This window comes from Aythya marila (genome assembly GCF_965140915.1).
Source record: "Aythya marila genome assembly, chromosome: 5".
Classification (NCBI taxonomy): Eukaryota; Metazoa; Chordata; class Aves; order Anseriformes; family Anatidae; genus Aythya; species Aythya marila.
Genome location: NC_139046.1, coordinates 20,167,827 through 20,190,534, shown reverse-complemented (window position 1 = coordinate 20,190,534; position 22,708 = coordinate 20,167,827). Strand labels below are relative to the sequence as shown.

General features: G+C 41.4%; 2 protein-coding genes across 6 annotated transcripts in view; both read right to left on the bottom strand.

The window, feature by feature from the left end:
• LOC309878507 (L-lactate dehydrogenase A chain) overlaps positions 1 to 22,708 on the bottom strand; it is a 246,290-nt gene that overhangs the window by 28,677 nt on the left and 194,905 nt on the right. The window lies entirely within an intron of this gene.
• GTF2H1 (general transcription factor IIH subunit 1) lies at positions 697 to 22,652 on the bottom strand. 5 transcript variants are annotated; one of them, XM_082762537.1, is made up of 15 exons: positions 22,119 to 22,652; positions 18,316 to 18,484; positions 16,305 to 16,497; positions 13,715 to 13,877; positions 12,016 to 12,109; positions 11,140 to 11,289; positions 10,033 to 10,112; positions 9,157 to 9,287; positions 7,901 to 7,988; positions 6,852 to 6,940; positions 5,858 to 5,975; positions 4,956 to 5,046; positions 3,397 to 3,512; positions 2,458 to 2,550; positions 697 to 1,838 (listed from the first exon to the last, which is right to left on the bottom strand). In XM_082762537.1, exons 2-15 carry the CDS (start codon positions 18,467 to 18,469, stop codon positions 1,752 to 1,754), a joined length of 1,647 nt encoding a protein of 548 aa, XP_082618663.1. In that variant the 5' UTR covers positions 18,470 to 18,484; positions 22,119 to 22,652; the 3' UTR covers positions 697 to 1,751. The 5 variants fall into 5 exon arrangements, with proteins under 5 accessions (XP_082618663.1, XP_082618665.1, XP_082618664.1 ...); XM_082762539.1 differs by lacking the exon at positions 22,119 to 22,652 and adding an exon at positions 21,570 to 22,106; XM_082762538.1 differs by lacking the exon at positions 22,119 to 22,652 and adding an exon at positions 21,544 to 21,706.

The window sequence follows — 22,708 nt, the reverse complement described above, 5'->3', positions numbered from 1 at the left end:
TGCGCCTCTTCCCACTAATGCTGTATGTCTATCTGTATATGTCTAGTGAAGCTTTTACCCTGCCAAAAAAAAACGTCCCTCTTGCTGAGCCCAGTCACTTCTTGTAGCAAACCACATTAACATCACAGAGCAGGTATCATGCATCTATCTGCAAAAGCAGACAGGGAAACTAGGCTTAACAATAAGCATACATTTCCAAACAGAATTTGGGTGAGGACAGTGATGTTTAACTGAAACTCAGCTTTTATCAAAATGGCAGCATAATACAAAAATCCAAGAACACTGGATATACAGAAGCTGCTGGCTTCCACGCATTGGTTAAAGAAAACCCCTTCTTGCATAAATGGAGCAGCAGCACAGAACAAGCACAGACTTGGCTGTACAAATACATCTCTTCTGCTGAAGGAATTTACAGGAGTTTTCCACCTGGAATCATACTATAATGTTTTAATGTCATACCAGTGGTGGCAAAACCTAGTATTAAGCCATCGTGCTGGCTAATGGGAATTTCTTCTGCCTTACAGAACACTGCTGTGCTTCCTTTGAATAAGTATAGCCACTGATTTGTCTCTGTAGTAAATGCCTCCTATATCTAACAGTCACATTTAGTCAGAAGTAAAAAAGCTCAGTAGCCCATTCTGGGCCTTAGTACAGTCAAGATGACAACAAAATACAAGGATGTCATTGAACTGCATATTATCATAGAAAACAGATTTACTTTGCATTTAAGTCACATTTAATACAAGACAAGTTGGTCTGAAATGGTGAACTTAGTTCTATTTGGAACAAAGTATGGCACAGATTCCCAATAGCTACGGACACTGTGTAAATAACACATTTTTCTCTTTGCAATGATTATCAATTCGCCAAAAATAGTGTAACAGTCAAACGGGAAGAGTGAAGGAAAACAGATTTAAGGGAAGAAATAATAAAAAAGTCTAAATTGAAAATAAATGACTGCTTTTGTAAGAAACTTTATTTAACTTCATTTTTAAAAATGCATTCTCTCCTCAGAACAAATGCCACCTTAAAAAAAGATTGCAGTAGCACACGCTTGCACTCAAAGGAAAACATGCAAAACTGATGGCTGAAAAAATTCTGCATAAAAATCCAAGACTTCAGGCAAAAGTTTGCCCCCATGTGCCTTCAGGGACCCCAGACCATAGACAGCTTTCACTGCAATGCCTCTTGCTTCCAATTGGTGGGGAAAATATATGGCAGAAGCTTGTCTTCTGACAGCTACACTCTCCCAAATGTTTGAAGCAAAACCAGTCTCTGCTATATTTTATAATATCATTGTTAAACGGTTGCAGAAAGTATAAACAGAATTCAATAAAATGTCAGAATCCAGTGAAGAAAAACTTTTGATTTCTACCCTGTGCCATACATTTCTTAAAAAAATTAGACAGAAAAACAGATTTTATTAATACACCCTCTTTAAATTTTTTATTTCTGAAAGCAGCTCTTTATGCAAATCATAAGCAGTTCCTGAGTAACTGCAGTAAACAGTGTCTTTTAAATATTTTTGCGCCTCAGCTCTTCTGTTTTGGTTCTTCCTTGTTTTTCTCCCTAGTTTTCAAGTTTAATCTCAGTTCCTTTTTCAAAAAAAATGTGCAAGTTCAGTTAGCATCATTTCCAGAAGTCCACAGCTTGCAGGTCTTCCTGCAACAACTATAAGATCTGCACATGTGCTAGGTTGTATTCCTATACCTATTGCAGATTTTGCTCTCAAACCTGTACAGCATGCATTTTCACGTCTTCTTCAGCATACGGCGGGACTGCCATGTATGGAATTTATTGTAGGCCGTCTGCAGCATCTCTTCTATATGACTTATCAACTGAAAGATTAAGAAGAGAAAAAAAAAAAGTCTCAGCTACCACAAAATAGATCCCCTCCCCTGCCTTTGATCAAAGAGATGCTCAGTTGGATTATTCCTTTCATTCACTCTGAGTCATCTCACCAAGATCAAGGAGGTGTGCCAGATGAGGAGAGAAAGGACCTAGAAGCTCTATGCTAACTGCAGAGGTAGCAGTTCAGAGAGCTACTAAGCTAAGCAGGTCCTAGGGATGTGACACTTGGTTCTACTGTTTGTTCCGGTATTTAGTCTATAACCACTTAAAGTCTGATATGGTGGGAGATTACTCTGAAGTAGCTCAAGTTCTACTTCATGATGAAAGTAGAAAGTGAACCATAACTTGTCCCTTTTCTGTTGTCTCACTTGAGCAATTTCCAAAGTTACAGCTCTTGACAAGTTTGTTGTCATTCAGCAAGGTAGCCAGGGAGAGTCAAGGAGAAAAGACATACCTAACTCTGTACCTAATTTCCCCTCTACCAATTTCTTCTGTAATAAGACTTAAAATGACATAGGATAACAGAGCCACCATCCTTTGATAATTGCGATTCACATTATTAATATGCACCTTATGTAATTAAAGTTAAGAATATTTTTCCCTTACATTTGTGCTTAAATACTGTCTCCGAATCTTTTCTTGGAATGGGCAGAGCTTCGTCACCTGAAATCTTTCCAAGTTGCTCCTCATTTTCACAACCTGAGAGAGAGACAGAAGCCAATGTTGTAATTGCTTGCACAGAACACTTCATAACTCATTCTGGGGGATACTTTAAGTGTGTACAGTTTGAGGAAGGAAAAACTCCTAACACATCTTTAACTTAAAGCATGTTTTATTTTTGAGTACAACATGCCTGAAAATCCACTGTGGTGGCAAGGTGATTCCTATTACTTGGTCAGCAAATTCTATTAACCAAAACATTTTCTTCTTCGTGCAAAGGCTGTATGGTGTTTTTTTTCAGGCCACATTTTGCAGCAGAAAATCTAAGATGGCTGAATGCAAGTTTTTATCTCTGTGATCCATGAGGTCAGAGGTTGAGAATGGCAACAGAAAAATCATAACAATCCTACCTGATTATAGCCACACATCCCTTCATTAAGGCAGCTCTGTTCTAAAAAGCAGTGCGTGTTTTGAAGCTGAGTGATTTTCAATGGATAGAAGGATAAGGAAAACTTCCTTGTAAACATTGTTGCAGACATTAGGTCTTACAGTTGGGAAAGAGGGTCTATAGTTTGTGTGTGTTAAACTGACAGTGATAAATCTGCAGCTGGAAAACAGCTGACCATTCTGTTGGAAACTAGAGCACAGGAAGTGTTCCTGAAGGGGGTTAAGAGGCCTGCAGGGGTAAGCATGACTTTAGCCAGTAGCACCAAGTTGCTGAAAAAGTCCCATTTTATAGTGTTCTGTGAACTTCAGTTCTAGGGATGAGTAAGCACTGGCTTAAAGCATGTGTATTAGTTCTGTGTTTCAAGTCAATGATGGTCATTTTAAACCATGATCTGGCCATGTCTTAACCATGGCCACAATAGGAAGGATCCACCTTACCTTTTCTTCTAGGAATGGCGTATTAACTGGAAAGCAGGACCAGAAGTGTCGTAGCAGTTCCCCTACTGCCACATACAAGTGTTTTAGTTCAGACTGAACGTCATTTGGCACCATCTCTGCAACGGGAAAAAGGCTTTGTCACTTCACTCAAACATATGTAAAATGAGTATGTTAGGCTAACGAGAAGCTTAGCAATATACATTTCTTAGTAGAATGACAGAAAGGTTGGCTGGGAGGGAACTCTGAGCTGCCTCACACCTGAAGTAAGCCTATCAGTGGCATTAGATCAGGTCAGCTGCTTATTTATGGCTATGCATGGAAACTCATAATATTGAGGCAGATCTATAGCCAGGCTAACAATGGACACTGTGCTTTAATCCAAAATTAGAAGTAATAATTAGAAATAATTACTATTGTTACAGTGGTATAGTACTGACTGTTTCTGGGACCAGAGCCTTGTTCTGTTCAAAGCCCAGTGCAAAAATGGGCTGTGAGGCATGTGGTGAATACTGCAAGCTAATGTAACTTCTAACTTTCCCCACTGTTACATGGGCAGTGAGAATAGTCACAGCACCTGTCAGTGATAGGGCACATGGAAGACAAGAAGTTTAGGCAGGAACAAGGAACTTCCTCCCCAGCAGTGCCTTAAAGAAAAAAATAGCTACACTGTTCAAGAACGGGGAGGGCACCACAACTGTAAACAGCAGGGATAAAAAGCACAGCCTGTCACTGAGAATTGCAGGACTAGTCACTTGAACAGTATATAACAAACTTGAGGATGAGGCTATTAAGAAGGTGGTTAGGCTTGATGAAAGGGAGCACCCAGTCTGGCAGTTGGAATGGGCGAGAAAGCCTTGTTACTGGCTTGCTGACTCCTTTCTGACCAATAGAAATTCAAACTTTTTCAACAGACCAAATAGTCTCTGCTGTCCTTCAGATCAAGTAGAAAATGTGAACTAGAGAACTATACTAAACCCTGCCTTGTGAGAACAGGGATTCATCTGCTGCAAGACTAAAGGGAAGGGAACTCAAGCTGGCACGAATGTGACAACAGGAAATAGAGCAGTTGAATGGAGATGGGAGAAGGAGGGGTTGCCTGTTTGCCCTTGTAGTCCACAAGAAAAACATCCTTCACAGGGAGCTGTGGATCTTAAATGCAGGCTGCGAAAAAACTAGTTCCAAACAATTACCTAGAACACACTTCTTTAGAGCTCTCCCAGACTATGCCTCTTATTTTCTAAAATACAGGAAAAAATACAAATTAAGAATGCTGAGCAAGCAAACCCATTAACTGTATGACGACTTAGTATCAGGTGCATCCTTTATCACTTCCTCTGTAAAGTTCTCATTCACTTGCTGCAGCACTGGTACAGCCAGCGCCGCCCTCATAGGGTGCCTGGGTTGTTTTATTTCTTGTTGCCATAACCAGTCTTATTCCAGCTACAAGTTTCCAGAATTTCCTTTATCAGTGTAATATATTCTAAGAGAGAGATAAAACAGTAAGCTGCTTTAAAAAGGAGTAAAATGTGATTGAAGTACTATACATCCTAAGTGCTTACGGTTTATGGCTTGCTGTGTTCCACCCTGCATAAGTGCTCCTCCAGGTGACAGGACTGCAATAGTGCTAGTAGCATCACCACTTGAAAGAACCTGAAGAGAAAGAGGTTACAATTATTTCAGACCATTTTCTCCAACGTGTCTTTAAAGTAAATTGTATAAGAAATCTAATTGTAGATATAGTTGGGAAGATGCAGTGGAAGCTCTGATGAAGAGTTTGCTGTACTGAAGAATTAAGTGAGGTGGCTTTGTTAGCTCATGTTTTCAATGAAAGCTTTCCAATTATGAACCAACAAACCTTTCCTTTACCTAGTATGTGAACTGGCTGCACAGCTACTACTACAGGATAATCCTTACAATACAGAGATGTGACACATTCACAGTTGTGACCCCTTTTCTTATGGCCAAATTTAAGAAGGGTAGTTCAGAAACTGGCTGGTGAGATGGCCATACTATCCTCATGCTGTTAAAAGCGAGCTTCTCTGCAGCCCATACTTAAAAACAGATCCTACCTAAATGCATTTTGGGGCAAAAGACCGATTCAGTTACATGCCTGCTTACTACAACCTCCTAACACCACAATATCCTAAGTTTCAGAGGGTGGGATCAATAATATTTGCCAGTATTCATGTTGCATGACTGTCCTGCTTTACTATTTTATGCCTTTGCTATTTCTTCAGAACAATATGTTAATGGTAGAATATAACTGAGTATCAGCAAAGCTTCAACTGTCTTTTTTTTTCTTATTGTTTTTGGTGTTTATATTTTAAACACAATAGCTGAAAAGGTATCACCTGAAGTTGTAAATTAAGTTTAGGCTGATGAGTTAAAATTCCAGTAGCCAAGAGACAGAAAGTAAGATGTTAACATTAGGAAGGGAATTTCGCTAAAAATTCTTCCATACCTGAGTTAGTTTGGGTACATATGCTTCCATTTCTTGCCTAATACTATTAAAAGAACTAATTATATCCTGACTGGTTGCATATTGCTGTGATTGAATTGGAGTTGGACCATGATAATACCTGTGAGAGAGAAAAGTATATTAATAGGAGTGTTGGTAAAAAAAAATGGAAAAAATTCGTTAGACATTCATTCATATGTTTGCAATTTTAGACTTTTTTATTTTTAGACTTTTTAGACTTTGCAACTGTTGACACCTATCTAAATACTGTTTGTTGGCATGAAAAGCATATATATTGCCAAGAGGTTGGGTTAGAGATGGTATGGTGACAAAGTAAGACGTTTCTATTGTTGAATCTGTGAGCATCATTCTACCAATAAAAAGCTACATGTACCACCTATTTTGCTCAGTTCTGGGAATATCATCAGAATGGAGGAATTCACACTGCTTTTATTTGAACCTCAGCTAAATGAAGCTACACACACATTTGGATCTGTTCTCCTTCCAGTGGTATCACTCCTTCTTTAAAGTTACTTCTATGGTTCTTAAACTCAAGAGTCTAAAAAACTACTACTAGAAAAATACAAGACCAGTGGCCAGTCCAAACTATCACAACAGCACTTCTTTCCCCGGGAGCGGACTTTGCTAGGAATTGTCTACGAACACATGCTACACACGTTTTTCCACTGAGCTGCAACAAAGTGCTGAACCTTTAAAATAAGCCTGTTAAGATTTTCATAGAAATTATGTCAAAGCCCTCCTAGTAGGTTTACAGAGGCTTAACGAGCTGAGAAGCAAGGTAAATTCAAACTACAAATTTAAATGGAAATTGCTTGGAAGTTGGTTTATGCAGGAATTCATATTTTGCTTCTAAATTTAGCCTAAACACACTTCATTGCGGCACAGTGGAAACTAAATCAGCTGACTGTGTGCAGGCTATGATGAGACCTGCTAGATAGAATATGCTGAAATAGCCCAGCATATTTTGTTAACTTACCTGTCAGATTTCTTTAAGTTTAGTGCAATAGTTTTAATGCTATTATTCGTTGCTAAATCTTCATATTCAATGGACTCCTGTAGTTTCACCTAAAAATAAACCAAAGAATTTTACACTTCACTAATTAGAGCACAATTTGGCACATTTACTGCCTTTTTTCTCTTACTTAACCGAGTTTGTGTGAAAGGGCTACTAACACCTTAATGAAAACAAAATTGACTGGAATGGTTTGTGTCTATCCTCCTAAGGGAGGTATGCCCAGTACCGTTTTAAATGCGCAGTTTGCAAACTACTGCTTTTTCTATAGATTCTGACCAAAACTCACAGTCCCTGACACCTGAGAAATTATTCTGTTATACATACATCATTCTTTGTTCTCTCTACTTAAGTCCAGCTATCTCCAGATTAACAAAAACAGTAATACTGTAATGGCTGGAGTACAGGAGTATAGGACTAACACCCTAACAGTTCCCCAAGATATTGGGTAGAGCATTCATGCTGAGAGGTGCCACCACAGTGGTGACAGACTTTTTCAGCATGGGTAACACCACAGGTGTAGTTCTCCTTTGTAGGCTCTGACTCTCATGCTACTTTATCATTCTTCTCATTGTCACATTTGTTCTTGTCCTGGTCTATTTACTTCCTCAGTAAAAGCCTACAGCTTTCAGGAAAGTCAAAGCTTTTGACCACTGCAACATTTAAAAACTCGAGTATTTTACACCCTTTTCTCACAACATACACCGGTTTTGGGTCAGGTTGGCATTTTCTATTTTGGCTGTCAACTCTAGCAAGGAGTATTCAGTTAAGTTTTGTAGCAGTTACAGTACTTTTACAGCACTTCCAGGTGTAGTTCATTCATGTTTACTAACAGGCATGCTCCACGCACAAAGCTTTTCACTGGCCCTCAATTGTTTTTCTCTATACTTTTAAGCAAAGCTAACTTAACTATCGTTTTAGATGCTTCTAAAACACATAATGAACCTTCAGTGTTGTTTTAAGAGACAGCATCCAATTCCTTTCATTTGGAATCGCATCAGCTAGCTTTATACCTTTTTCATTGGTGGTTGAAAGAAATCTGAATCCCTGGAGTTTCCATCCGTACTGCTGGTCTCACTGTAATGGTCATTTTGTGCTTCTCTTAAAATAGAGAAACAGCATTAAAAAGAATCCACCTCAAAGGAAATTTTAAGTATGTGCTAGAAACAAGGTAAATACATCTATTGCAGGAGTTCTATATGCGTTTTCATACTGTACACCAGCTTCCCCTCCCCCCCCCCATGTCTTAACTTATAGAAGTTGATCTAGACAAAAGGAACCAACTCCTCAAATAACCCTGTTTGTCAAGGGGGAAATTCAACAGCAGGGAAGGGTACTTCTGCCTCTCTGCAGAAATAGTAGCATGACCACAATGCAAATGGGACACAGCAAAATCATGCAAAACAAATACTTTGCATACATGCTGAGGCCAATCTTGTATTAGCAGAGGTATGGGACCCCTGAAATAGTACTGTTACAGAAGGAGAGCTACTGTCTTGTCTCACTCTGAACTGAGGAACAGAAACAGATACCCAGAACGTTATCTGAGGCCCACTGCTCATTCTGGGTGAGACAAGAACAACGAAAGGGAGCTCAGCCATGCAGAAGAAATGATTTAAATAAGATCTCTCACAGGTAAGGCCTGTAGGATTTCAGTACAGTAATAATCTGTTGCTTAGGTGGTTGTCTATAAACCAGTTGTACAACAGAGCTCATATCAAACCCATTTCATTCCTCTTCAAATGAGTTTTTCCACTACAAATATATGTAACTAGCCGATACCTTTAAGGCATGGTCAGGGACACGGTGCTGCACTGGGTAAACCTTTAACATGGTTTACCCAAGTCACACTGTTCTTCTGCTTCTGCTTTTACCTCTTCCCATGCAACCTGCTATAGGAAGCCCCAACAGGCCCACTCCTGGAAGGCAGGCAATAGAAACTTCCTGTACTAGACTTCCCCACCCGCACAGCAAACAGTAATACTTCTGCAGCCTTCAGCAGGGTTAGAGAGCTAAGGCTGAAACATCCTTTCCTTTTCTTTATCTGATTTGTATGGTAGCGATCCAGCTAAAAATAGCATTTATCATCTCAGACAGCTCTGAAAAAAAGTGTATGAAGTAAAATGGAACCTAATAATACTTTCGTTTCTAGAACCTAATAGTTCATTCATAAAAAGAGGCTGGATGAGGAACTGCAGATGTATTTTCCTTTTGGAAATTCCTCAAAGTATGCAACAAAATTTAGCTTTTAGGCAACATTTAAACTTACTGTTTTTTGAGGCCAGCTGCAAGGACCATGGCACTATGATGATTAAAGCGTTTTATAATGGCAGCATTGCTACTTTCTCTAGCAGATTTTGAGGCATTTGATGTAGAGGCCACAGGAGCAACACCATAGCCCTACAAAGAAAATAACACTAGTTACCTCCTCTCTCGAAGCCAGAAGGACCATTCTGTGTTTTCCATTGAGTCAGGAAGCCTGTGTGCCACTTGCTTGCAATTTCACCAGGCGATACTGCATTATCATCTAAAGCAGTGTTTTCTTACCTTCCCTCCCACCATCACCCACATGCGCTCTGAAAAAACTCCAAATGCTTGAACATTTAGAGGTGTCAGGAAAAAAGTCTTGAACAAGTAATTTTGTAAGACACCTTGATCTGTTGTATATACAGGAGTAGCTTTAAAAAAAAAATATTACCTGTACTAAACAGACAGGCACGGATGGCAAGTAAGAACTAGCAATTGTGTTACTGACCTCTTTTTAACTTCTTGTAGAACACCAACAGCCTGCAGGCTAAATGACACCTGTCAGGAGGATGTGATAGCACTGGGAATTCGAAAAACCTCAAGCCTTAAAGCTGGCGGCCTTCCCCAGTTACCAGGTGGCTGAAGGCAAAGCGAAGTAATTCCTCTTTAAAAAAAAGAAGTCTGGCTTTATACCCAGCACACTAAGGCCGGCATCTGAGCACAGGCTCCAGTTCTTTACACACATATAATTGGTGTAAATGTTGAGTACTCAACAAGCACAGCAGCCTAGTAAGTGACCTGTCTTAGAACAAGCATTTGTACTAATTTCAACAGAAGAAAGATCTCCTTTCCCCTTAAATGAATTGTTTCTTTTTTTGTATTTTTGCCAAGTACTTACTTCATCTAACGTTTTATCTTCCAAAGCTGTTAAATCTATCAGAGGGTTTTTTACTCCTTGAGATACCATTGTTTTTAACCCTGTATGAAAGAAAAGACCATAAAAAAAAAGCCACACAGAAAAACAGAAATAATTATGGGATTATGACACTGTATTTAATCTTCAAGGAAAGGCCAAAGGTTCTGCAGATGCCCAAATATCACTACAACTAGAACTTCTAACCCTTTTCAAAAGTTCCCTTGAAAATAAACCATAAATTTGGAATATTATTGTAAAAGAGCAGCCTACTAATTACAGCAGCTTTCAACTTCTACACATAACTGAACACTGTTCTATATGTAAAAAAGAGGATGCATTTAATACTAGTTGTATTAGTGGGGACTGGAAGGCCTTAGTTTTGTTTCTTCTCATTTTGGCACTGTATTGCTGGACTGTCTTGGGTAGAACGGTAGTTTGTATCTGGTGATAGCTTTTACTTGTGAAGGGTTGTGAGTTCCTAATAGAATGTATTCACTAGACAGAACATGCACCAAGGAATGGTGTTATATGATCCTATCTCTTCACATTCAAGGTAGGTTTGTAATCATACAGAAATGTTTAATATGAAATCTTAAATATCATCTGACTTAAGCTTCTATTAAAACGACTGACAGAACAGGTAACAGGATCCACATTTGTCTGTGAAAAACTGATCCTACTACAAAAGCTGTACCTGCTCTAAGTTGTGCACACAGCATGAAATGAAGGCTTATGTAAAATAAGTTATTCCATAGTAACTGATGGCAGAGCATAAGTATATTATCATGATCACTTATTTTTGGAATTGATTTATTGTTGCCTGAGTTGTGATAAAGGGTATTTCTAGTACTAGCACTTCCCCATTTGTTTCAAGGAATACTTTTGCTATCAGATGGCCTAAGAATAATAAAGCTATAGACAACTTCCAATGTCCATCTCTACCTCTCACAGTTTGACAAATAAGACATCCAATAGATGGACATATGAGAACTCTGACTTGAGTTTTGCAAAATTCACTAGCCATACCTCTTGATTTGTGCTCTATAATACTGCTAAGTTAACAGCCTATTGCAGAAAAAGAAAACTTACCTTTTTCATCCAGTTTGGCACATTCTGCAAAGAGGTCTTTTGAGCCTGTATTGAGTCTGTCCCGATGGAAATAATGAGACTGAAAAAATCGTGTCCAGAATTCCCTCTCTGTCATGTTATGTGGAACATTTTCTGCATATTTCATTTTTACTGCAAACAAGCAAGTAACGATTACAAAGTATTCTGCAAATCCTAATACAGCACTTTACATTACAAATTCCTTGCTTCGTTCCTTCCTTTCTGTCTAGTGCTATCACCATTGGTGCCAGTTAAATGTAAGGGATTGCAGTAGTTAAACACCAGCAAACTCTTCTATGCCTTGCAATACTACCTAGTGCTCTGAAAAGAAATGTACATCACAGAAACCAGAATATTCTAAACTGAATTACACACACACGAAGTCTTATTTACCAGAATTCTAGTTATTCTCAGGATGGATCTAGCATTTTTAACCTAGAGCCAAAAGGAACCCTTGCCAGGGTTCAGCATAGTGAAAGGGAAGGATGGAAAACTGTCTCTTGCCCTCCTGTAAAGGTAGTATTGTGGAGGGAAAAAAAAAAAAAAAAAAAGAATGATCAGTAAGGGCGTATTACGGCAGCCAAGTATCTACTTAGAATTAAAAAAAAGTCAGTGCAACAAGTCGAAATTCTTTCATCTAATGAAATCAGGTTTTCATTTCAAAAGCATGTCTTAGCACATACTTCCTTCCATCCCTTCTCAAATTAAGGAAATAAGACAGGGAAAATCATCCAAAGAGACTGAAGATACAGTCCTTTATACTTACAGGCTCAGGCTTGCAATGTAGCCTTCCTGGAGTAAAATGATAGTAAACAAATCTTAAATGAATGTATTTGTAATGCAAAGCACGATTCTTACCTGCAGGATATGTTCGAAATATGGATTCGATGATATCTGAAGTCAAATTGTACCTCAGACCATTGCAACCATCTGTTTGAGGCCGTACATCAGCCTAAAAAAAAAGCATACAGGGAGGAGAAACAGTTTAAGTCTGAATTCCCTCTGTTAATGGAGAAGGAAAAAAAAAGGCATAACTATGTCAAATTCTGCTGCAGATAATCATCTTCCTCCAGTAATGCGTGGCATATTTGATCATAAATAGCTATTTTTGGAGTGGTAAATAAAAGAGCATGCATTAATTAGTTTATTATACTTGCCACTCAAGGAATGATTCAAGAAGTAGACTGTAGATTTTAGAAGATGAAAAAGACCAGTCAAGGGAGATATGCTTAGTTTAATATAACCTTCTTCCAAAGTAAGAAAAGACATGTTTACTGTACGTGCCCAATCTTCTGGTGTTCATTCAAGTATTCAGCTAGTGAAGGATCAGTGATAACTTATGGCTGTCACACCTTATTTTCTTAAGCACTAAAAGCATCTCAGTATAAGTGATAAGTAACATTGCATTTAAAAACTGACTGTAAGCCTTGGTCAGAACTTGCGAGTTACAGTTCAGTAATCTTTTTAGGAAGCTCTGCATCAAGCAGAGTCAGATTCTCGGTGACCGAGGAAAGCATACGCTACCTTTTCTTCCTTTTCCTGTACGCTTAAATTCTAGTTTTTAATACTACCTAGTTTCTAGAGAAGCACTCATTCTGAACAGAGCCAGACAGTTATTTTAACTTGCATGAGAACACAAATACCTAGAGATTTCTTCTTCACAAATGCAGTGTACACAAACTGGTTATTAAAGTAACAATCAGTTACTTTAAGAAAGCTTCACTTTTTTTTGTTAAGGTGTAATAATAGTGCAGTGACAGAAAATGAAAACAAATTCATTTAACTGATTCAGATATTTATAAAGGGAAAATGAGCATTTGTATAGCAGGTAAGCCAGCAAACAATTCCCATCTCCTCTTTCCCTCCCAAACCTTTAGTATGTGCAAACAGTCATACAAAGGTAAAAACGGGATTCCAGCTAGAAAATCATAATCTGTATGAGCTTTGTTGCAGAAGTAAAAACATGTCTCTGTGGAAGGAATCTGAAGATTGTACCTACATTACTTTTAGATTGCATTCAGATTACAAAAGCATTGAGATCTTATGAAGGGATAACATAACTGAAAGTTGGGGAAAGAGATAAAACAAGCTTTCAGATGTACAAGTTGTTCTTTGGCTAGCTGAAAGCATGTACCAGTTTAGAAAAACAAACACAGGGAAGGAATAAGACTGCTTTGTGTGGGTGTCTTCGCGGCTTCATTTATGCACATGGATTGCAACAGACACTCTTTTATTGCATTAATTAATTGCATTAATACACTATAATCTAGTGACTAAGTTAATCGTTTTTTCTGTTACATGGAAGACAAAGCAGCAGTATGAAGAGCATCTGCCTATTGCCACTTTAAGGTTAAGTTCAATCTGAGCATCTTAAATCGACAGAATTGAGGTTGCAGATTTGCACAAAACCTACTTTTTTTTTCTCCCCTTTACACTTGCAATATTTTAACAAACAGAGAAAGAAGAACATTCAAGTATGTGGGAATAAAGTATAAGAGCAGAAATCTTTCCCCAATTTGTTTGCTCTAAAATGTTTTAAATTAGAGGTTCAACATACCAGAAATGCTGCAGAGATGCCCACATCCTGCTTACTAGGTGCTGCAGAATTATCCCCTGCATTCAGGCTTAAACGGTTGGCCCAGAATTCTTCAGCACTGATTACTTGGCTCACAACAAGGTCTTTATAGAGCTGAAACAAAACAGGATCTTCTTGCAGCATTCTGGTAAAAAGAATGTATTGAATACAATTGAAATGCTGAAGAATAAATCACTAGGATTTCCATAACTAACATGAGTTCACAAAAGGAGCAGAAACTAACTCTTCTTTCAAAAAATGCTGTGTATTTCTTAATAAGATTGTGTAAATAACCAACCTCAATAACGATACTTGTCTCAAAAGAATGAAGGGCTTAAAAAAACCTTGAAGGAATAGCATTAAACGCTAGAAAACAGTAAAGCCTAGGAGAACATTAATATGGGATTAATGTCTTGTCCTTACATACTCTGTGAAGCTTTTGTGCCTTTGCATGCCCAAGACTAGTCTCGTGAACTGCAAAAGCACACTGACTCTTCCTGAACTACCATTACCAAAGTCTCATAGTAGAAAAAGGGGATTTGGGCACCATCCAATTCTTGTATAAAATCTTAAAATTTTGTAGTTACAGGTCTCTACTTTAGTGCAAGAGTACAGATAACAAAATATGCATGTTTTAAGATACCTTAAAACACACATGATCTTGAGATTTTTGTTCATTTACATTTCTGTTGGTGACAGTAGGACCTTCACCACTTAACTACTGCATGCAGTGCTAGTGCTGCAGAAACATTCGGTGTCATTACCTCCACCAGGAAGTAATGTTTACAGAAGTTAGAAACCAAATATCAAGCAAGTACCCTTACTGTCCACAATACAGGAAAGGTATGCACCAGAAACTTCAGTTATTTCATGTTCTCTTTTTCATGCAGCTGTATACCAATTAGAAGCTCACACTAGGTTACCTGCTGGGAACCACACATGCACGCAGACAAGCAGCCAATAACCTCAGCAACCTTAAGCGTATTCCTCAGGGTCTTGGTTGTGAACAAAAAAAGGAGCTGTCTTGTGAATACATAGTACACAGTCTAGGGAAGAGTGTGGATAGATTGCAATTTGGACTGAACCAAAGTCTGCAGCAGCTCTGAGGACAAAGTATGATGAGATATAAGTGGTAACCTTTTGGGACAGGACATTGCTAGTATGTTTTCTTACCAAGGTTATTTTTTATTTGTAAGAGAAATAATTGGATATGTATTAGTGGCCATGACCACTAATTAGTGCAGCAGGAAATAGTCTGTTACTTCGAAATAGCTCATTTAATCGTGGAATTTTGGTACATACCTCACCCCAAGTATCAATAAGCAGAGGAATGCCACAAGGACTCTGGATGAAGTACTGCACCAGAATAGGCTATACTTTTCGGCCTCATCTGTTCCAAATTAGGCTAGTGAAGCCCCATCACTGGTCTTGAACTTTAATTGTTAAAAGAACAGACCAGAACAGTCTGTTCTAAAGATTCTGTCTTTTCTGATTCTAGTTTTCTGTAACTAGAAAAGCTATTAATGCCACATAGCATAGTACTGTAGAACTCCATTTACGGCTACAAAGATTGAGAGCTAAGACTGTCCACCTACTTGGTGGTGTTACTGTTAGAAATGAAGAAACAGCGTAAAGAAACCAGTATGGTAACAGTGCCAAAGTAGCCTGCACCGCTGTAGTGTCTAGCTGTCACTGCAGTACTGAAAATAGTCCATCTCAGATTTGTCAGAGCACCAGCTCAAGGACTCTTGCCTGTTTGGGAAATCCCTTTGTAAAGATCTAATCTGCCCAGTAAAGTAGTATTCTTGTTTTTTGGTTAAAAAATATACAGTCTACCTTTAAGTTAGGTAAGTTCAAAGCTACAACAGTCTTTGAAAAGGAAAGCTAGCAGATATAGGATTCACAGGAGATGCTACTGAAACTCATCTGGGGAGTCACAGAGAAGTGTGCCCTAAGACCACAAAGGCTGCTTTAAAACAAATGTTTTGTAGAAAAAGAAGCATATCTTAAAAGCCCTTTTAAAGAAGGACTTAGTTCCTGAAACTCTTCTCTAAATTCTTTTCAGAATAAACATCCTGTGTGCCAAATAACAAAACTACTACATGTCAAGTGAGATGTATGAAAAAATAGAGTAATTTAGTATAGTATATATGAAAAACAGGAAAGAATATTTGGCAGGAGAGGGCAGGGAGGAAAAAAACAAGCACAAATCAAGGAAGGTGAGAACTTCTGTAAAAAAAAAATCTTTCAGGCAGCTTTTCTCACTGGTACTTATGTACTTAAGCACACTAAAGAGACAGACTGCTAGTTGGATGCTTTCATCTCACAGCGATAGGTAACAAAGACTGGGTAGCAGCTGGGCTGGCTGCCTTTACACCTCAAGAATGTGTCACTGAGAACACAAGCACAGTCTCAACATGTTAGAGTTATATAAGTCCTGAGGAACTGCCTCTAAATTGAAAGTGGAGAGATTTTTACAAACGCAACATCACAAACAATGTTGCAATATAACACAAGTTAGACAAGACTTAAAAAACAAATAAAAACAGCTTTCAGAATCCTTTCTCTTTACCTGTTTTTCTCCTCAAGTTCTTTATTAGCTTTCCTTTTGAATTTGGGCAACAGTTGTTGAAGAAGATCCTTAACAGCATCTCGCTCCTTCACTGCTGTGCTTTCATTGGAGAAGTGAAAGTTGGTTGTGTCCCCTGCATGCAATACTAGCTGAAGCTGAATCTTAGCTTTACCTTCTGGACTGATTTTCTGGCCTAGATTAGACAGAGAGCATTAATTAGCAACAGACAGTAAGCTTATATAAGAAACTGTCTACCCTAGAGTATTTGGTTATAAGCAGTTATCCACATCATCCAATTAAATGTCATTATCCTACATGTGAACTCCAACCATGCAAGTAGAACAGAGTCCTCCCCTTAAATTATTTGGAATGCTGCACCGTGTCCTCTCCAAAACCCAGTATCCTTCAGCCACAGCTCAGGAGCCCAGATTCAGCTTGGTATTCACTACATTCTCTGTTAGCAAACTCCTGTGAAGTAGATTTTCACAACCTGGAGACTTCAACCTGGTACAAGTCCAGGAGGCTGCTGAAAGGTACAGCCTTGTCATTTCACCCTTGCCCCTTCTTCCCACAGTCTCTCTTGCACCAGTGCTAGCGTTTGTGCAGCAGGCCACGCCAAGGAACCAAGCCACTGAGAAGTAACCCCCCTTCTGTTTTTCCAGCTGGGCCAGCTCCCACAGAAGAGTAGTAAGAAAGCAGATGCAGGGTGGGGTTACAGGATGTTGACAGCAAAAGTATGCTGGTTTCAAACGGCGTGCTGTAAGCACAGTTAGCCACAGTACTCCCCAAAGGTGATCCCCAGTGCCTCCAAGGTGCTACTACACCCTAATGACTCATAGGAAAAAGCTAACTCCTGCTTCTTGTAACCAGAGGGAGCAGAGGCTAGAACAAGTAAGTTTTATGGACAGTAAACAATTACATTTATGGGTTGTTTTGTTATACTGACTTCACCATAGCCCTGCAAATGGCACCCACCTAACTTCCAATCTTGGCCCCTTTCTCCAATGCAACTTGGAGACAGGAACCAAAGGTCAACCTAAATCATGATCTTTCTTGCAAATTTCTTATCCCACTTCTTTAATTTTGAAAAGACAAAAAAAGCGCCACTCATCCAAGTTATTAAAGTGTACAGGCATGTAAGTCATTATATGTAAGCTGCTTAAGTGTGTATAAGCTAAATGGCTGGATAAAACCTTCACAAAATTGAAGGTAAGTGAACAGACCTTTTAAACTTCTGGTCACATTTGTAATTCAGAAAACAGCAATTAGTTTTCATTCATCACACACACTTCTGATCATGCTGCAGTACTTGTATGTGACTTCTGACAGCAGTAATTGCTAAAGCTTAACCAAGTGATGCATACAACATTTTAAAATTATTTTTTTGGCATTACAACACATGGAACACAAGTACTAATTGGAGCCAGAAAGGCAGCATAGTATAGACATTTCCTGTTCAGTTTTGACTTGCAAGTACTCTGCTATTGCAGCAGCAAACACTTATTGGGTACATTACAGTCAGGCCAAACTACAGAAGCTAGCACTTGTGAAGTTGTGGTCTGTTGGATGAAAATAAAACAGCGAGGTTCACTTTATATGAAAACTGGAACAGCTTTAGATGCATAGTTTAACAGATGATATGCCAGATAGCTTCTGTGTTAGACCCTGAAAATCCTATACTCTTCCTCAATCCTCCTCCCACCCTTCCCTTCACAAGCATATGGCATAGATAATTTGTTTGATTTATTGCAGATTTTTTTCAAAAGTTAATAGAGCGCAGTGTAACAAATATCTGAAGAGTACAGAAGTTCTACAATTACGTACTTTATCAACCGTTAAGCATGTACCATGGACCTGATCACTGCTGCTACACAGAATAGCCTAGCCAAAGCCCCAGACCCTTGCAACCTTCCTGAATTATCTACCAGTGTTTTATAGCAAATAAGCTTTGGATTGTATTTAAACATTTCTTGAAACACCACTTACTGGAATAGGAAAAGTCTTCACTTACATTTTATGTCTGCATACATATGGCTGACTGTGAAGCGGTCTTTGCCTTCAGGTGCCCATGCTATCCTTTCAGCCATAAGGTAGAGAGCCCCATCCTGCTTCTTCTGACGTACCTTCTTTACTATCAGTAACACTTCTTCAGATGATGTCGCCATTGTGGCTACAAGGAACTATTAAAAAGAGCAGAGTTGATTATCATCATCACTTACCTCTTTCTATTCCTGTCAAGGTATTACAACCCACATTTACTCATTAATGCCTACATCATTTTTGAACTATTGCAGATAGACATGCTCCCCTGTGACAATGCAGTTAGCAAATTTATTTAGACAAAACAGCATGAGCTACTTAAATAATGCACCTAATTATATTGCTGAGACTCCTCGTGCTCCCATAAAAGACCTGCACATCTTAAACCGATAACCAAGTTCTCTTATTTTAATCTTTCTTTACTGTTTTTTCAAGCTCAGAAGAAAACCAAAGCTACACAAGGAACACAAATTCCAGATCTCCTCTGGCATTTGGCAGCATTTCCCTTCTTCAGTACGAACAGCAGATGCTAAATCATTTCACAAGACGGAGGGATACAAGGTATGTGAAAAAACAAGGATTTTCAGTTCTCCTCTGCACTAAAGATAACAGTCCAGTTATAGTCCTGTTCCTACTGTCGTGATTTTTGCCCAAGGCTTGAACGATATTTGGTACGCTTGGTCCCAGCTGTCTAGTCTCCTATCCCCATCCCTCAGAGGAACTGGACTGTATTAAACCTGCTTCAAAAGAATGGGAATTTTTTCACTAGTCTCTCATTGACTAACCTTTTGATACATGCTGTAATCTTCCCAGCAGTCACCATCCCTCCTCTTTTCAGGTTCACTCTACAGCCTTAAATGTCTCAAGAAAATATGTATGCCATAAGTATGTCTAGATTTTGTTAACATACGATTGCACACTTATCAAAAAATCCCAGGTTTAGTTTGTTTGCTGTAAATGTTTAGTCTGTCCAATTGCTATGTTTTGCACACCACAAACTTTTCTGTTGATATATAGAACAGTATTTTCAAAAGGTGATACATGTATTTTATGTGTTTTATAGTAATGTTTGCTGGTGTCTGCATCGAACTTCAAAAAGCAATTTGCATCACTTATCACATTAATAAGTATCACAAAATGACACTTCTGAGTATTGAAATTCAGATAGTTTGTTTTTTTAAGACATCAGCAAGATAGGAGATCTTACTCTGACAATCTAAATAGTAGGATAGCATTCCCTTCGGCAAGTCAAAACCCATCATTGAAATGCGTTAAGTAAAACACTGTATGGGAAGATTCAATGGCAAACGGGCTCTCCACTTAAGCTTTGCTCATTTATCGTGTCACTCAGCCAAGGCTTCGCCCAAGACTTCAGTGATGCTGAGCTGAACGTGGGGGTTCACATCAGCACCACTGCAGCAGCCGCTAGAACATGCTGTGCCACATTCAGAGCAGCCCTGCTAATACTGCTCTCTCAAGGAAAACTGCATGGCGTAATTTCAGGACTGTTTCCTAGCATAATCCATTACAGTCTCCCCAGCAGCATTATTCTCTTTTGGTGCTATTTGCGCTACCATTTTATGGAGAATTTCCTGTTGCAGGTCTGTAGTCTCTCATCAGCACCTTATCCTTACCGGAAAAAAGCAGCTAGCCACAGAATCCAATAGACCAGAAACTTCAATATACGCAAGACTACAGATTTTGACGCTTTTCTCCCCTTGTTAATTTACAGTCCTTTGAGATCATTATTATCAAATGCAGTAGAGACAAAACCACACAATGTAAAGGAATTGAAATTGTTCTGAACAGAAAGAAAAGGAAAGCGTTTCCATAGTCAGGCATTCTGATGCAAGTTGCTTTGCTTTTAACCATGCTATTTCACCCACCTACAAGCAGTCTTTTAACTACGGAGGGAAAGGATCAGCAGCTAGCAACTTCTCCTTTACAGACGCAGTGCTCCTAGCACAGTACCCTGCAGTGTGCAATCTGTGAATGCACAATTATCCCACAAGTGGCTCATTCTACCTTCTGGGAGAGCGAATGCACGAGCTTGCTGCCATTCTTATTTGTCACTGCTCTGCTCCCTTTTTTATGCAGTAATTTATGGTGGCAGTAGGGTGATATGCACAATAAGCATTACCCAAAATGGAGAAAACCCCGAGCTGTCTTTTAAACAATACATCAGGAAGAGTAAGAGAGGGTAATAATCAGGACTTAAAAAAGTTACCATCTTTCACAAACGAGAACAAGATGGCTTCTCTTGTTACAAGAAGTACAAAATTCTAAAATAGAAATCTCGCCCAGCTGCTAGAAAAGTGTGAGGATGGTCTACTACTGACTGCAGAGGGGAAGGCGATATCCTCACCATGCACATGCAGGGAGCCAGTCACTTTCTCTTTTCTCTGACACTTAAGGCTTACGATGAAGAAGGGTGAGAGCCATCAATGATCTGCTCACGCCTGCCCCAATATTCTGACGTCTATATTTAACAACTCTGCTGAAGCTTCCAGGAATCAGTACTGCAGATGATGATGTTGCTGCTCAAAGAGGCAACAACTGCACCATTCCTAGGGAGGAAATCTCATATTTTACATCTTTGACTGATAGCTTTAATCTGCTGCTAAAAGAAGCAGTGTTGGAGTTGTTCAACTGCAGATTTTGGAAGACAGACTTATCTGATTTAAGCATCTTCTTGAATAGGAAAACCAGACATTTTATTTGAAATTCTGTAGTGACAAAGCTTTTAAAGAGATGGCTGATAGTTCTGAAAAGCATCTGGATAAAGGGGTAGGCCTTAACCCAGGGGTATGACTTTGCCATCAAGCCTGTCTTGAGGATGTCAATGTCAGCTGCAATTTACAACTGGCAAGATCAATCAGGAAGCTTCAGCTTGGCAGAAAACAAAACAAAAGGTCCTCTTTGCTTGTCTATGACTAACCCCTCGTCTCCCAGCTCTATGGGAATCTTAGAATCACGAAGGTTGGAAAAGCCCTCAAAGATCAGCTGGTCCAACCCTCCCCCTGCCACCAGTATCACCCACTAAGCCATGTCCCTGATCACCACCTCCAACCTTTCCTTGAACACCCCTAGGGCTGGTGACTCCACCACCTCTCTGGGCAACCCATTCCAAGGCCTGACCGGCTTTTGGAATCGAGCACAGCTTTTTGGCAACACCACCACATTTTAACGGTTCTCTTGCCTTTAACGCAGGGAGCCTCTTCTTACCCGATCCCACAGCCGGGAGCCTGCCTCGTAACGCCCCGCTGAGCGCCCTCCGTTACCAGCGCTCGGCTCCAGCCTCCTCCTGCGGGGCTCGGGGACGGCTGAGCAGGCACGGAGCAAACCTTTACCCCGTTGGCTAACCCAGCGGCGGGCAGGGGCCGGCAGCCGGGCTGTGCCAGCCTCACCGCTCGCTTTCCGCTGCCGCAGGGCGGGCCGGGCAGCCGGTCCCGGCGGGCAGCCGGCGCTAGCGGCCAGCAGCCGGTCCCAGCGGGCAGCCGGCCCGCCGAGGCGCGGCCCCACCGCCCCGTCACCTCCGCCGCGGCTCCCTCGGGGCGCAGCCGCCGCCGCTCCGGCCTGCCCCGGGCCCCCGGCCTGCCCCGGGCCCCCCCCGCCTTTGTGCCCCCCGCCGGCTTCCCGCCGCCCTGGCTCGGTCCCGGCGGAGCCCCCCGGGCCTAACGCTCCCCGCCGGGCCGGGCCGGGCCGCGGCCACGCCGGGAGGGCGCCCGAGGGCCCGGTGCCCGCGATGCGGCCCCGCCGCCCCCAGGCGCTTACCGTGGGCGGGGGCCGGCCGGGCGCTGGGGGGGTCGGGCCGCCGCTGCCGGGGCCATGGGGCGGGCGGGGGGCGGGCACGTGACCGGAACACGCCGCGGAGAGGGGGGGAGGAGAGGGGGAGGGAGGAGGCCGCGTCACGTGACGGGGGAGCGGGCCGCCGCCGCGCGGGCCCGGCGGTCACGTGGCCGCCCCTCCCGCTCTCCTCCCGGCTCACGTGACGGCCCCTCCCCCGCCGCCATGACGGGAGCGGCCGGAGGGGGGGCGGCGGCGCCGGTGCCGCGCCCACCCCGCCGCTCCCCCCCGCCCCGCCGCGCCCGGCCCTCCCCGGTCCCCGCCGTCACCCGGCCCCGCGGGGCGCGGCTCCCGCTCGTCCCCCGCCATCGGGCCCGGCGGGCCCCGGCCGCTCCGCTCCCAGCTCGGCGCCGCCCGGCGCGGCGCTGCGGGGGAGGGGCCTCCCCTCGGCAACGGCCCGCCGCGGGGGGAGGGGGGGCGCCGCGTCAGCGTCACGTGCCCGGGGCCGCGCGTCACGCGCCCGCCCGCCCTCGCGCGGCCGGCGGCCCGCTCGCCCCGCCCCTCGCCGGGGGTCACGT

What these genes read in the sequence shown, in the direction of transcription:
- GTF2H1 (XM_082762536.1), bottom strand. An exon ending in GCATCTCTGCAGCATTTCTG is followed by an intron (nt 12,110 to 13,714) that starts GTATGTTGAACC and finishes CTTTTTTTTTAG; the next exon opens with GCTGATGTACGGCCTCAAAC. An exon ending in GCAGCTGGCCTCAAAAAACA is followed by an intron (nt 7,989 to 9,156) that starts GTAAGTTTAAAT and finishes CTCTATTTTAAG; the next exon opens with AGAAGCACAAAATGACCATT.